General features: G+C 41.3%; 1 protein-coding gene across 1 annotated transcript; it reads left to right on the top strand.

The window, feature by feature from the left end:
* Positions 1-6,422: 6,422 nt before the first annotated feature.
* LOC111434335 (gamma-soluble NSF attachment protein) lies at positions 6,423-11,080 on the top strand. Its single transcript, XM_023071768.1, has 9 exons — positions 6,423-6,661; positions 6,975-7,042; positions 7,183-7,267; positions 7,356-7,514; positions 8,318-8,455; positions 8,570-8,648; positions 8,957-9,036; positions 9,930-10,059; positions 10,699-11,080. Exons 1-9 carry the CDS (start codon positions 6,615-6,617, stop codon positions 10,801-10,803), a joined length of 891 nt encoding a protein of 296 aa, XP_022927536.1. The 5' UTR covers positions 6,423-6,614; the 3' UTR covers positions 10,804-11,080.
* Positions 11,081-12,543: the final 1,463 nt, after the last annotated feature.

The following is a 12,543-nucleotide window of genomic DNA, read 5'->3' as shown; positions in this document are numbered from 1 at the left end:
TACTAGAGGGGATATGACTAGTCGTCAACTTCTCCCTACCCAAGGTTATATATGCTAAGCCGTTGTTATCTTTCTCTTGCTTGCTTATATAACGTCTCTTTCTAAAATCTCTCTTTCTAAAATCTCTCTCTCTCCTCGTTTTCTAAAACCTTCTTTTAAAACCGAGGCTAGAGGCTCGACCGTACGTCGCTTGGCCGTAGGCGACGCAAGAACAAATTGGCTTAACTCACTTGTCGCTGGAAAGTGAGTGCCGCACAATCGCTAGTCCGATGCCTTCGAAAGCGCGATTGTGTCAAGTGGTATCAGAGCTTTGTTAGCTCCGTAACGTCATACAGACTGAGATCATGTCGACGACAAAGTCGACACCCAAAGCACAAGCCGACCGGCTTACGCTAATAGAGGAGGAAATGCTGTTCCTCAAAGAAGTCCCTGACACCCTCCGTTTCCTGGAAACACGGGTGACCGAACTGAGTGAGAAAGTCGTCCAAGTCGACGCAATGGGCAACCGCCTGGATGGGTTGCCAATCGCAGAACTGTTGTTTCGAGTGACCTCGCTCGAAGAAAGGGTTGCCCCTACGAGCAGCCCAAAACCGTCTGATAGTCCGGATAGCTCTGTCGCACACAAAGAGGGACGTGGCGAAGAGTTCGACATACTACAAAACACAATGATGAGTTTGTTCAATGGATTGACTGATGAATTCAGAACAACAGTCGACGACCTCCAAGAAAGGATGGCCGCCATGAGCACTCGAATTGAAATTACCATGAAAGCCGTAGAAGGTGTCGCGGCTGGACAAACTAATGTAGGATCCAACAAACTAAGGTTCCCAGACCCTAGAGCCTTCAAAGGGAATCGAGACGCCAAAGAGTTGGAGAACTTCATCTTTGACGTCGAACAGTACTTCAAAGCCACAACGGCTTGTACCAACGACAAGAAGGTGACTGTAGCCGCGATGTAACTCATAGACGACGCCAAACTGTGGTGGCGTACGAAGGTGCAAGACATCGAGGATGGATTGTGCACCATCGACTCATGGGTGGACCTCAAGAGAGAGTTGAGGGAACAATTCCTCCCCGAAAACGCAGGGCATATAGCAATGGAGAAAATAGTAGCCCTGAAACACACTGGAAACATACGAGACTACGTCAGACAGTTCTCAACCCTGATGCTGGATATCAGGGGCACAGCAGAGAAGGACAAGGTGTTCTTCTTTATAAATGGTCTACAGCCGTGGACCAAAACAAAGATACATGAGAACAGGGTCCAAACCCTAGCTGCAGCAATGGCCTGCGCCGAGAGACTCGTAGACTGTGGGAACGAAGCAGGATCCCAAAGAAGAGCGACACCAGCCCCAAACAATGGGGGCAAACCATACAGACCACCAGGCCATCGAAATGGAAGCCCCAACAGACCGAATGGATGGACGGATAGACCTCCTCAGAACAATCAAGCGGGGACATCTCGAGGGCCTTACCATCAAAAGAACCACCCGACGACACCTTTGTAGTGCATGCTGTGTAAAGGCCCCCACAAGGTATCCTACTGTCCTCATCGGGCCTCCCTCACTGCACTTCAAGTGTCCATTCAAGAGAGCAATGAGGCAAGGGTCGAGACTCTGCTAGACAAAAAGGAAGATCACGACAACCCCCGAATGGGCGCACTCAAATTCTTGTCAGCCCTCCAACGGAAAGTAGAACCGAAGGAGATAATAGAGAAAGGGCTCATGTTCGTAGATGCCACAATAAACTCTCAACCGAGCAAGAGCACTCTGATAGACTCTGGAGCAACCCACAACTTCATTGCCGATCAAGAAGCCAGAAGATTGGGACTCACCATAGGAAAAGACCCGGGAAAAATGAAAGCTGTCAACTCCGAGGCCTTGCCTATTGTGGGAGTTTCCAAAGGAGTCCCCTTCAAAATAGAGGATTGGACTGGAGAGCTAGACCTTATCGTGGTTCGCATGGACGACTTCGACGTGGTACTTGGGATGGAGTTCCTCCTAGAACACAAGGTCATCCCAATGCCATTGGCAAAATGCTTGGTGATCACCGACCGTAACCCCACAGTAATACTTGCAAGCATCAAGCAACCAGGTAATCTTCGAATGATCTCGGCCATACAACTGAAAAGAGGACTCGCACGAGAGGAACCTACATTCATGGCCATACCACTGATAGAAGAAGCAACCACCGAAGAGACTGTCCCAGAGGAAATCAAGGAAGTACTAGACAGCTATACCGACATAATGCCAGAGAGTCTACCACAAATACTACCATCTCGTTGAGGCATTGACCACGAAATCGAGCTCCTTCCCGGGGTCAAGCCGCCAGCAAAGAACGCATACCGGATGGCTCCGCCCGAGCTAGCCGAATTGAGGAAACAACTGGATGAGTTGCTGAAGGCGGGATTCATTCGCCCGGCAAAGGCCCCTTATGGAGCCCCCGTACTGTTCCAGAAGAAGAAGGATGGGACGTTGCGCCTGTGCATAGACTATAGAGCCTTAAACAAGGTGACAGTACGCAACAAATATCCTCTACCGATAATATCCGACTTATTCGACCAACTTCACGGGGCCAAGTACTTCACGAAGTTGGACTTACGATCAGGATATTATCAAGTACGTATTGCCGAAGGGGACAAACCCAAGACGACGTGCGTAACAAGATATGGGGCCTTTGAATTCCTAGTAATGCCCTTTGACTTGACAAACGCCCCAGCTACGTTCTGCACGTTGATGAACCAGGTTTTCTACGAATACCTGGATCAGTTCGTCATAGTATACCTCGACGATATTGTTGTTTACAGCACAACCCTCGAGGAACACAAAGTGCACTTGAAGCTAGTGTTTGACAAGCTCCGGCAGAACCAGCTGTATGTGAAGAAGGAGAAATGTGCATTCGCACAAATATGCATCAACTTCCTTGGACATGTCGTCAGATGTGGACAAATTAGTATGGATAGCGACAAGATAAAAGCTATCCAAGAATGGAAGGTTCCTACTTCCGTATCTGAGTTGCGGTCCTTCTTAGGACTAGCCAACTACTATAGGCGGTTCGTCGAAGGGTTTTCACGATGAGCCGCCCCATTGACAGAGCTGTTGAAGAAAGACCACCCTTGGTCGTGGTCGAATGATTGTCAAATGGCCTTTGAAAATCTGAAAACAACCATGACGAGGGGTCCTGTCCTCGGGTTGGTAGACGTCACAAAGCCATTTGAAGTAGAAACCGATGCTTCCGACTTTGCTCTCGGTGGAGTCCTTATTCAAGAAGGCCACCCCATCGCTTACGAAAGTCGAAAGCTCAACGATGCCGAACGAAGATACACTGTCTCCGAGAAAGAAATGCTGGCTGTAGTCCATTGCCTTCGAGTCTGGAGACAGTATCTCTTAGGATCACAGTTCGTAGTGAAGACGGATAACAGTGCCACTTGCCACTTCTTTGATCAACCAAAATTAACAGCAAAACAGGCCCGGTGGCAGGAGTCGTTGGCCAAATTCGACTTCAAGTTCGAACACAAAGCAGGAAAGAGTAATCAAGCAGCCGACGCGCTGAGTCGGAAGGGCGAACATGCGGCCCTGTGCATGTTAGCCCATATTCATTCAAGTAAGATCGATGGATCGATGCGCGACATCATCAAGGAACATTTACACAAAGACCCATCGGCCAAAGCTGTTGTCGAACTAGCTAAGGTTGGAAAGACACGACAGTTTTGGGTTGAGGGGGACCTCCTGATAACCAAAGGAAACAAATTGTACGTCCCAAGAACAGGGGAACTAAGGAAGAAACTCATTCAGGAATGTCATGATACCTTGTGGGCCGGACATCCTGGGTGGCAAAGAACATACGCCCTAATAAAGAAGGGGTACTTCTGGCCAAACATGCGAGACGACATCATGCAATACACCAAGACGTGCCTCATCTGCCAACAGGATAAGGTCGAAAAAGCCAAAGTCTCTGGACTCTTGGAACCTCTACCTGTGCCAACAAGACCCTGGGAAAGTGTATCTCTGGACTTCATAACACACCTCCCAAAGGTCGGGGAATACGACGCCATCTTGGTTATTGTAGACCGATTCTCAAAATATGCGACATTCATCCCCACTCCCAAATTATGCTCGGCGGAACTCACAGCCCAACTGTTTTTCAAACACGTTGTAAAGTTATGGGGCATTCCGTCGAGCATCATCAGTGATAGGGATGGCAGATTCATTGGGATATTCTGGACTGAGTTATTCGCTTTCTTGGGAACAACCTTAAACATCTCCTCGAGTTATCACCCTCAAACCGATGGACAGACAGAACGGTTCAATTGCTTGCTCGAAGAATACTTACGTCACTTCGTCGACGCTCGCCAAAAGAACTGGATACAATTGTTAGATGTCGCCCAATTTTGCTTCAATTGTCAAACCAGCTCATCTACAGGGAAGAGTCCCTTCGAAATTGTAAGTGGACGACAACCGGCCTTACCCCATATTATTGATCATCCTTATGCAGGAAAAAACCCTCAAGCTCACAACTTTACAAGAGAATGGAAGCAGACAACAGATATAGCCCGGGCATATTTAGAGAAGGCTTCCAAGCATATGAAGAAATGGGCGGACAAGAAGCGTCGCCCCCTTCAATTCCGTGCAGGAGATCAAGTCCTTATCAAGCTGAGACCAGAACAGATCAGATTTCGTAGTCGAAAGGACCAGAGACTAGTTCGTAAATATGAAGGCCCGGTTGAAGTCCTTAAAAAGATCGGGGCTACCTCCTACCGAGTTGCACTACCCGCATGGATGAAAATCCACCCCGTCGTTCATGTGAGCAACTTGAAGCCCTATCACCCTGATCCAGATGACGACCAACGAAATGCAACCACAAGACCGAACATCGATCTGAAGCAAAAAGAAACAAAGGAAGTGGAAGAGATCCTAGCCGACAGGGTTAGGAAGATAGGAAGACCTGTACAGACGATTCGTGAATTCCTTGTCAAATGGAAGAATCTCCCTACAGAGGAAACAAGCTGGGAACGCGCCGAAGAGCTGAACTCCGCCGCCACCCACATCGCAAGGTATGAAAGTAGTCGGTTGACAGGGACGTCAACCAATTAGGTGGGGGAGGATGTCACGGTCATGCTTGTCCAGGGCATGTTGCCCATGGCCGCATGCCCATGACAAGCCAAACCCTTGTCATGTCTTTTCATTCTAGTGTTTTTCCTTTTGTAATTCTAGAGCGGATGACACCTCAAAAATATCATGTCTAGGCCTGCCAGAACTAAAATGGCCCAGAATGTACTATAGGGGGATATGACTAGTCGTCAACTTCTCCCTACCCAAGGTTATATATGCTAAGCCGTTGTTATCTTTCTCTTGCTTGCTTATAGAACGTCTCTTTCTAAAATCTCTCTCTCTCCTCGTTTTCTAAAACCTTCTTTTAAAACCGAGGCTAGAGGCTCGACCGTACGTCGCTTGGCCGTAGGCGACGCCAGAACAAATTGGCTTAACTCACTTGTCGCTGGAAAGTGAGTGCCGCACAATCGCTAGTCCGCTGCCTTCGAAAGCGCGATTATGTCACGAAGCAAAATGATAGTTTACGAGGTTTAGGAGAGTCGAGGTTGAATTCTTTGGTAGGCTGTAGCGATACACCACCAAATGACATCTTCCTTGAATTCGCCATTTTTTGTAAGATGATATCCTTCAATCCATAAAGACGTGCAATCGATCTTATCTACAGCTTTGCTCCTTGTCTCTCTACAACTCCAGCCGCTTGTACAAGTTATTTTCGTCTCCGCCTATTATTTCAGTTCATAAACCCTAAACCCTAATCATTTGCTATACTCGGAGGCAAGCTAGAGACATTAGGGCTATCTCCTTACCGAGAGTGGTAAAGAAATGAGGGAAAATTATGTGACGAAAGGATCAAAAGAACTTGCCAAGTTTGAAGGTGATAGCATTTGGAAGCCATGGATTGATAATCAATAGGAAGATGGTAGCAATCGAGGGTTATCGAGTAATGTTCGGAATGCTCTTTTTCATTCGATTACGATAAAAAATGGAAACAAATTTCACTGTTCGAAGTTTCATAACACAAATATTAATTTCAAACAAATTTCACTGTTCGATTAATATCAATAAATGTATAAGTTGAACCTCGATCCATCAATCCACGAAAACCAAACACATATAGCACTGGTCGATCGATTTGCTGAGAAAACCAAACCCTAATTCATCCTAAAATAAAATAAAAATAATAATATTACATTATTAAATTAAAATTTTTAATGGAAAATCTTAGTGATTCTTTTTCATATTTAATTTTTTTAAAATTTGAACAAGTAAAAAAAAAAAATCTAAGAAAAATTAAATTCTTAGTTTTGGAAAGGTTTGTTGAAAATTATTTTTTTAATAAAATAAATTTGCAAAATAACATTGGATTTGATAGGGATAAAGATATTGCAAATATATTGGTTTGTTTGTTCAGTTGTAGAACAGATCGATAGAGGGGGGATACTTACCTGTCGAATCGATTCGGTGCCGTGAAGGGGAGTTGGAAGTACAGCTCGATCAGGCGTCGAGCGAAATTCCGAACGATCACGAAAGAGGAGAATCCATTGCAGAACAGGATCGAGAATCATGTCTAGTTCCGATGCCGACAAGCTAATGATCAAAGCCGATAAATTGTTAGTTTTCTTCTTTCGATCATCGCTCTCTGCACCGTTTTCTTCACTTTCTCGTCTGATTTCTTTGAAGTTCGTTTTGCTTCTGAGTTCTGGTTATGGATTCTGGAAGTGATGGTTTGAAGTGTCTGTCAGAAATGGAAAGGAATATGAAAAATATAATTAATAAGTCCATGAGAATCCACATTGGGACCGAGCATGAAGAGGGTGGATCGGATGGATTGGGAAGTTCTTTAGTCAGAATTCATGTTTGTACTTAGCGTTAAAATTTTCTTTGATTTGTATTCATTTTCTCTATTTCCTGTGGAATCTGTAGAACAAAACTCAGTATGACAAGATGGAATGCTGATTGGAAAACTGCCACTGTCCTCTATGAGCAGGCTGGTATGTTGTGTTCTATTCACATAGTTAGTTAAGCTCTCTAATTGCATTCAAGAACGTGAAAATTGCAGATATATGAATTAATTGCTGATAATCTTTCCTCCCCGGAGAAATAAAAATAAGAACATGTCTCTTTGCTGTAGCCAATGCGTACAGGGTCCGAAATAACCGTGAGAACGCAAAGATTGCGTTTGAAAAAGCTTCAAAAGGGCAAGAGATGCTCTCCTCGTATCCTTATGTCTAGAACTGGTAGATGGCCATTCTTTGGCCTGCATTGATTTGTGTTTTCTCCCTTTAAGTCCTTCACCATTATTAGACCCTGGGACGCTGCTAAGCATATGGAATCTGCTGGTGCTCTTGCAAAGGAACTGGGTAACTTGACTGAAGTTGCTGACTTTTATAGAAGGGCATCTGAGTTGTATATTTTGTGTGGGAGATCGCAACCTGCATCTGATGCTCTATCAAAGGGTGCTCAGTAAGTTTATGTTTTATGCAACATCGCATAATTTTCGTCTTTCATTCAAATTGCTCGAGGCTAGATTTCTTATTCTTCTTCTTTTGTATTCGTTTATTCGCATTTCAATTGTTTGTTTCTTAACCAAAAAAAGCTATCAGTTAGCTTTTTGCAGTCAACAACATTATCAGAACTAATTAATGCATAAACAATCCAGAAAATAATGAAGCTCCTCTATTCAAGGGATATAAAGCATATGAAAATTCTAAATAAGTTTTCTACATCAACGATAATTGAACAAAACTCAAATTTGTTCAACTTTGGAACACCAGAGGCATCACTTTCACAAAAATTTCACAAAAATTAGTAGTAAATCTTAATTCTCAAGGGAAGGAATCTTGGTTGTTCACATTTCTTTGCTGCTGTAATTTCTCTAGCGGTATTTTTTCATCACCCAATTGCACAATAAGTTTTCCGTTCATATTTTAAAATCACACAATAGCTTTGACCTACTTTGCCTTGCTGTTGGCTCCAGTAGTTTGTACTCCATAAGTCTATCATGTATGGCTACTGTCCTTCTGCATGCACAGTTGCATTTTCCTTTTATTTGCTCATTTATGCTTGAGCAGTCACAGGTCAAAGACAATAATACTAAATGAGCTCCTCAATGGACTACTGTATTCTCCCTTCACTGGGATGGATGAACCATAAATGTATCTTAAAGGAATATGTCACTGCTTTTATGTTTTACAAACATACAAGTTGATACAAGTATATCTTACCATAGATGCCCTTGAACATTTTAATTGTATATCTTCTTACAGTGCTTTGGAAGATGGCAAGCCAGATGAAGCTATCACATTATACACTGATGCCTGTACACTTCTGGAAGAGGATGGCAGAGAACAAATGGCCTTTGATTTATATCGTGATGCTACAAGTGTTTTTGTAAAACTAGAGAAGTAAGTTTTGAATTATTTTGAAACTACCATAATCAAAAGCCTTAAAGTATTGAATTATTTCACAAAAATTAGTAGTAAATCTTAGGTTATATATGAGCTTCCTTTTCCATGTAGATATTCTGAGGCTGCAGAATTGCTGTTGCGATGGGGTTTGGCAGCCGATAAATGCAATGCCACTCATAGCCAGGGCAAGGTAGGAGTTATTCTACTTTTTGACTTTTATTATATTAATTTGCAATGAAATTTTCCTTATCATTGGAACAAGCCTGTTAATTGAGTTTCCTAGAAAAAAATTGTTATCTTTCTATCACATTGATGATTTTTAGATTTACTGGTGTTGCATTTATAGGCTACTTATATTTTTTTGTTTCTTCTTATTAGTCAATGAAAAGTTCATATAAAGAGAGTGATTAGTAGTTGAAAGAGTTAAACTGGGTTCTTGTGCTGCAATATCTACCTAGAAATGAGACTTATTGCAAATAATATATTTGATAATTCCAGGCATATCTTAGTGCCATCATTGTTTACCTCTACGCCCATGACTTCAAACAAGCTGAGAAGTGCTACAATGACTGTTCACAGTGAGTATAAATTCTGGACTATACTATGATTATCTTTTCATCTGCTTCCTAGATTTTCATACAAAGTCCAGGTTGGTCATTCTCCAGTTAGCCTTGGGTAGGTACTCAATTATATACCAGATTTTGATCCACTTTTAATAGGATCCTCAGCATCTGTTCTATACGCTGTTTAATTATGTCTTTAAGTTCAGAATGTGATCTTGGAAATTAAGAACTGTCTGCATTGGTTATTATCTCCATTATATTGTTTTATATGTGTACAAGAAGATATATTTTGCCCAACCAACATCAATCAAGTCCAGAAAATGATAAATATATGTTATTTGGACTTGGTAAAGGATGAACAAAGTAATCGGAAGTGTTGGGCACAGTAAAAAGAAAAAAGGCTAAGAGGGTTGTCTTTACTTTGCTTAAATCAGACGCACATATATGCCTTCCTCATTACTCTGTAAATTAGACGCACATCTGATGAGATTTAGTCATATAAATCTGACGTACATATGTGCATTTTTTTCCTACCTTAGATTAATATTAATTATATAAAAGCAGCAGAGTAGCCATATTCACCTTCTCCTAGTCTAAAGAACAAGCTAGTGAAGATAACTCTCTGATGGCCATCTGGTTGCTCTCTTCTCCCTTCTATAGACGGGTCAGGCGTTATTTTTGAATTGATCTTTCTTTTTCACTTAGACAAATGGTAGGAGTATTTAAGCTGCCGAGAGATCAAATAGGCTTTCCTTCTCCATGGTAGAACTGGTGATGGATAATTTTTTAATCTTTAGTGAAAATTATGTTATTTTGAATGAGAAAGTTGTTCCATTTTAACATTTTATAGCACACGACATCCTAAAGAAGTACTTTTGGGCTGAAATTCTGTTATTTTCTCTATGCAGAGTTGATGCTTTTTTGAGAACTGACCAATACCGTGCTGCTAATAAGCTAATATCTGCTTATATGGAAGGCGATGTTGAGGAAATCAAGCGTGTGGCTCAATCAAGCACTATTTCTCATCTTGATCATGTGGTAATGTTTTTACATTTCAATTGATGTAAAAAGTTGATTGTGAATGTTATTTGTTAATTACAACCAGATCATTTTTTATTTCCCTTGGGAAAGATTCCCCATTTTGAAAAGGAAGAGATAGAAATGCAAAGAAAATGTTACTTTACTTTGAAACTCCAAGGTGCGAACGAGAAAGAAATGGAAACATAGTGTTGAAACATAGTAAACAAGGACATGGAAGAAACAACCGTCCCAGCATTTCTTTTCATATGGTTCTGGTTTTATTTTGGGGTTTCAAAACAAGTGAGAAGACATCATCACTTACCGTAACATGCAATTCAAAATGCAACAATGAGAGATTTCCCAAAATTCTGGTCCAAAATTGATTTTGTATGACAGATGAACTTCTGCATCAAGTTATAGAAACTTGAAAGTTTCATGGTTCCTCTGAAACTATTTTTATTCATAGCAATCTAAATGCCCCCAGCACACTTCAATTCATGGCTTCTTCAAATATTTTCTTAACTGACGTCACTTTGAAATTATGTAAAGAAATGTTAGATCTGGTCACTTTGAAATCATTAAATTTTGCTTCATTTCTATTTTTTGTGTCATGGACTGATTTATCGACCTACTTTGGTCGAAACGAAATTGCTGCAGATTATCAGGCTTGCTAGAAAACTGCCTACAGGTGATGTGAGTGCACTGAAGGCTGATGCAACAGACGAGCACGAAGAACCACTGGATGAAAATGACCTCACATGATACTTTGGAATCATGAACTCCTATATATTTTCAGAACTTTGTTTTAAAACATAATGGTTTCATCTTGCAAGTATTGAGTGTAATTGCTTTCGAAGAAATTTGTGTTTGCCAATCTCTGTTAGCACCTTCGCCTTTGAGACTCGTGTACATTATATAAAAACATGGAGAAGAGCATGGCAAAATTTAGTTTTGATTTTCCTATCTGTACCTTGAGATAAATACGAATGTTCTTGTTCTTCTTATTAGTTTTACGAGAAGAAGGATCAAAACATCGAAAGACAAGACCCGAAAAGAATGTAGCGTAATTTAGCGAGCAAGCGACTCGACCACTTCAATGTTCATGAACAGTTGAAGGCTTAAGCTTTCTTTTCTGCCTTAATTGCAGGGAAATGAGAAGTTATATTCCGTACGTGGATGTTCATCGGAAATGCTTTTGGCCTATTGCTGATAACGAGCTCGATTAGAGGGTATCGGCTCCAACAGACAGGGTAATTCCATTCCTTAATTCTTTGAAGTTGCTTTCATTTTTTAGGATCCAGAGTAACGAAGGTCCTTATTTATACTTGAAAACTGTCCATGATTCAAAATAGATGCCATGTTTAACTTGATTGTGTAGAAGGTACCATATCTTCCTTGCACAAAGTGGTTGGGTGTTGGATTTGCTCCCTCATGACACCATGGTAGGTCTAAACTAGTCGCTCTGTATATTTGTGGCCATGTAAAGTTAGCCCTCAGTGTGACTAGTGTACAACAGCTTCTTGTCATTGTGAGAGAAAACCAATCATATACACCTTATTAGATGGTACCATTTGAAAGGTCAGGCGAGAGGATATATGGTCTGTTTTGGCCTGTTATGTATCGTTGTCAGCTTTACGGTTTTAAAATGCGTCTATTAGGGAGAAGTTTTCACACCTTTATATGAAATGCTTCGTTTTTCTCTCCAAACAATGTGGGATCTCACAGTATACAAAATGGTAGATGACCACGTCGTGGATACAAGCTTTGGTCGAGAACGTCTCTAGTTTAGCTCAAAACATTGTTGGCAGATTTTTCTTGGAGGATGTTTATTTTCTTTGGGGTTAGTAAGGTTGACGTAGTCATATTGTTGACTAGTCAAGGATTTGACCTCGAAGAGGAGACTGAGTCAACCTCTACCAAAAAGTAAGTTTCTAATCATGAGAAAGGGTTGCAATTGAGTAGGAAGATTTGGAATTGCATCCCCATCCTCACTCCCAAGTTTCTCAAGATGTTTACATTTTCAACTCGATTGAACTTTATTTTATAACGGATAGTTGTTGGTATTAATTTGAAAATAGATAATTTAGTGAATAAGACATCAATTACAAGTTGATTGTGAACCGAAAGAAAATTTAAATAATTTTAATTAAATAATACAATGAAATATATTTTAATAAACAGACCAACATATGATGCATTAATAAGGATTGAAAGCTGCCTGACAAACGTGAGTTTAATTTACCTAAAAAGTTAAAAATTGCGCCACAAACAAACTATACTACCGACCCCTAAAGGACCTTATTCATCTCCAAAAGTCTCCTAGCACGTAGGCAGTCTAGACAATCTTGCTTGGACCAAGTCAACCTGACCAGGTCAACCTTATTCAAAGATGTTGACCAGGTCAACCTTATTCAAAGATGTTGACCAGGTCAACCTTATTCAAAGATGTTGACCAGGTCAACCTTATTCAAAGATGTTGACCAGGTCAACCTTATTCAAAGA

Source organism: Cucurbita moschata, unplaced genomic scaffold (genome assembly GCF_002738365.1).
Source record: "Cucurbita moschata cultivar Rifu unplaced genomic scaffold, Cmos_1.0 Cmo_Scf00044, whole genome shotgun sequence".
NCBI lineage: Eukaryota > Viridiplantae > Streptophyta > Magnoliopsida > Cucurbitales > Cucurbitaceae > Cucurbita > Cucurbita moschata.
Note: the sequence above shows the minus strand (reverse complement) of the source record. Positions and strands in the feature narration are given on the sequence as shown.

Coding starts and splice junctions, on each gene's coding strand:
- LOC111434335 (XM_023071768.1), top strand. CDS start 6,615: ATGTCTAGTTCCGATGCCGACAAGCTAATGATCAAAGCCGATAAATT. Junction 8,456..8,569: donor GTTTTTGTAAAACTAGAGAA/GTAAGTTTTGAA, acceptor TTTTCCATGTAG/ATATTCTGAGGCTGCAGAAT. Junction 9,037..9,929: donor TGCTACAATGACTGTTCACA/GTGAGTATAAAT, acceptor TTCTCTATGCAG/AGTTGATGCTTTTTTGAGAA.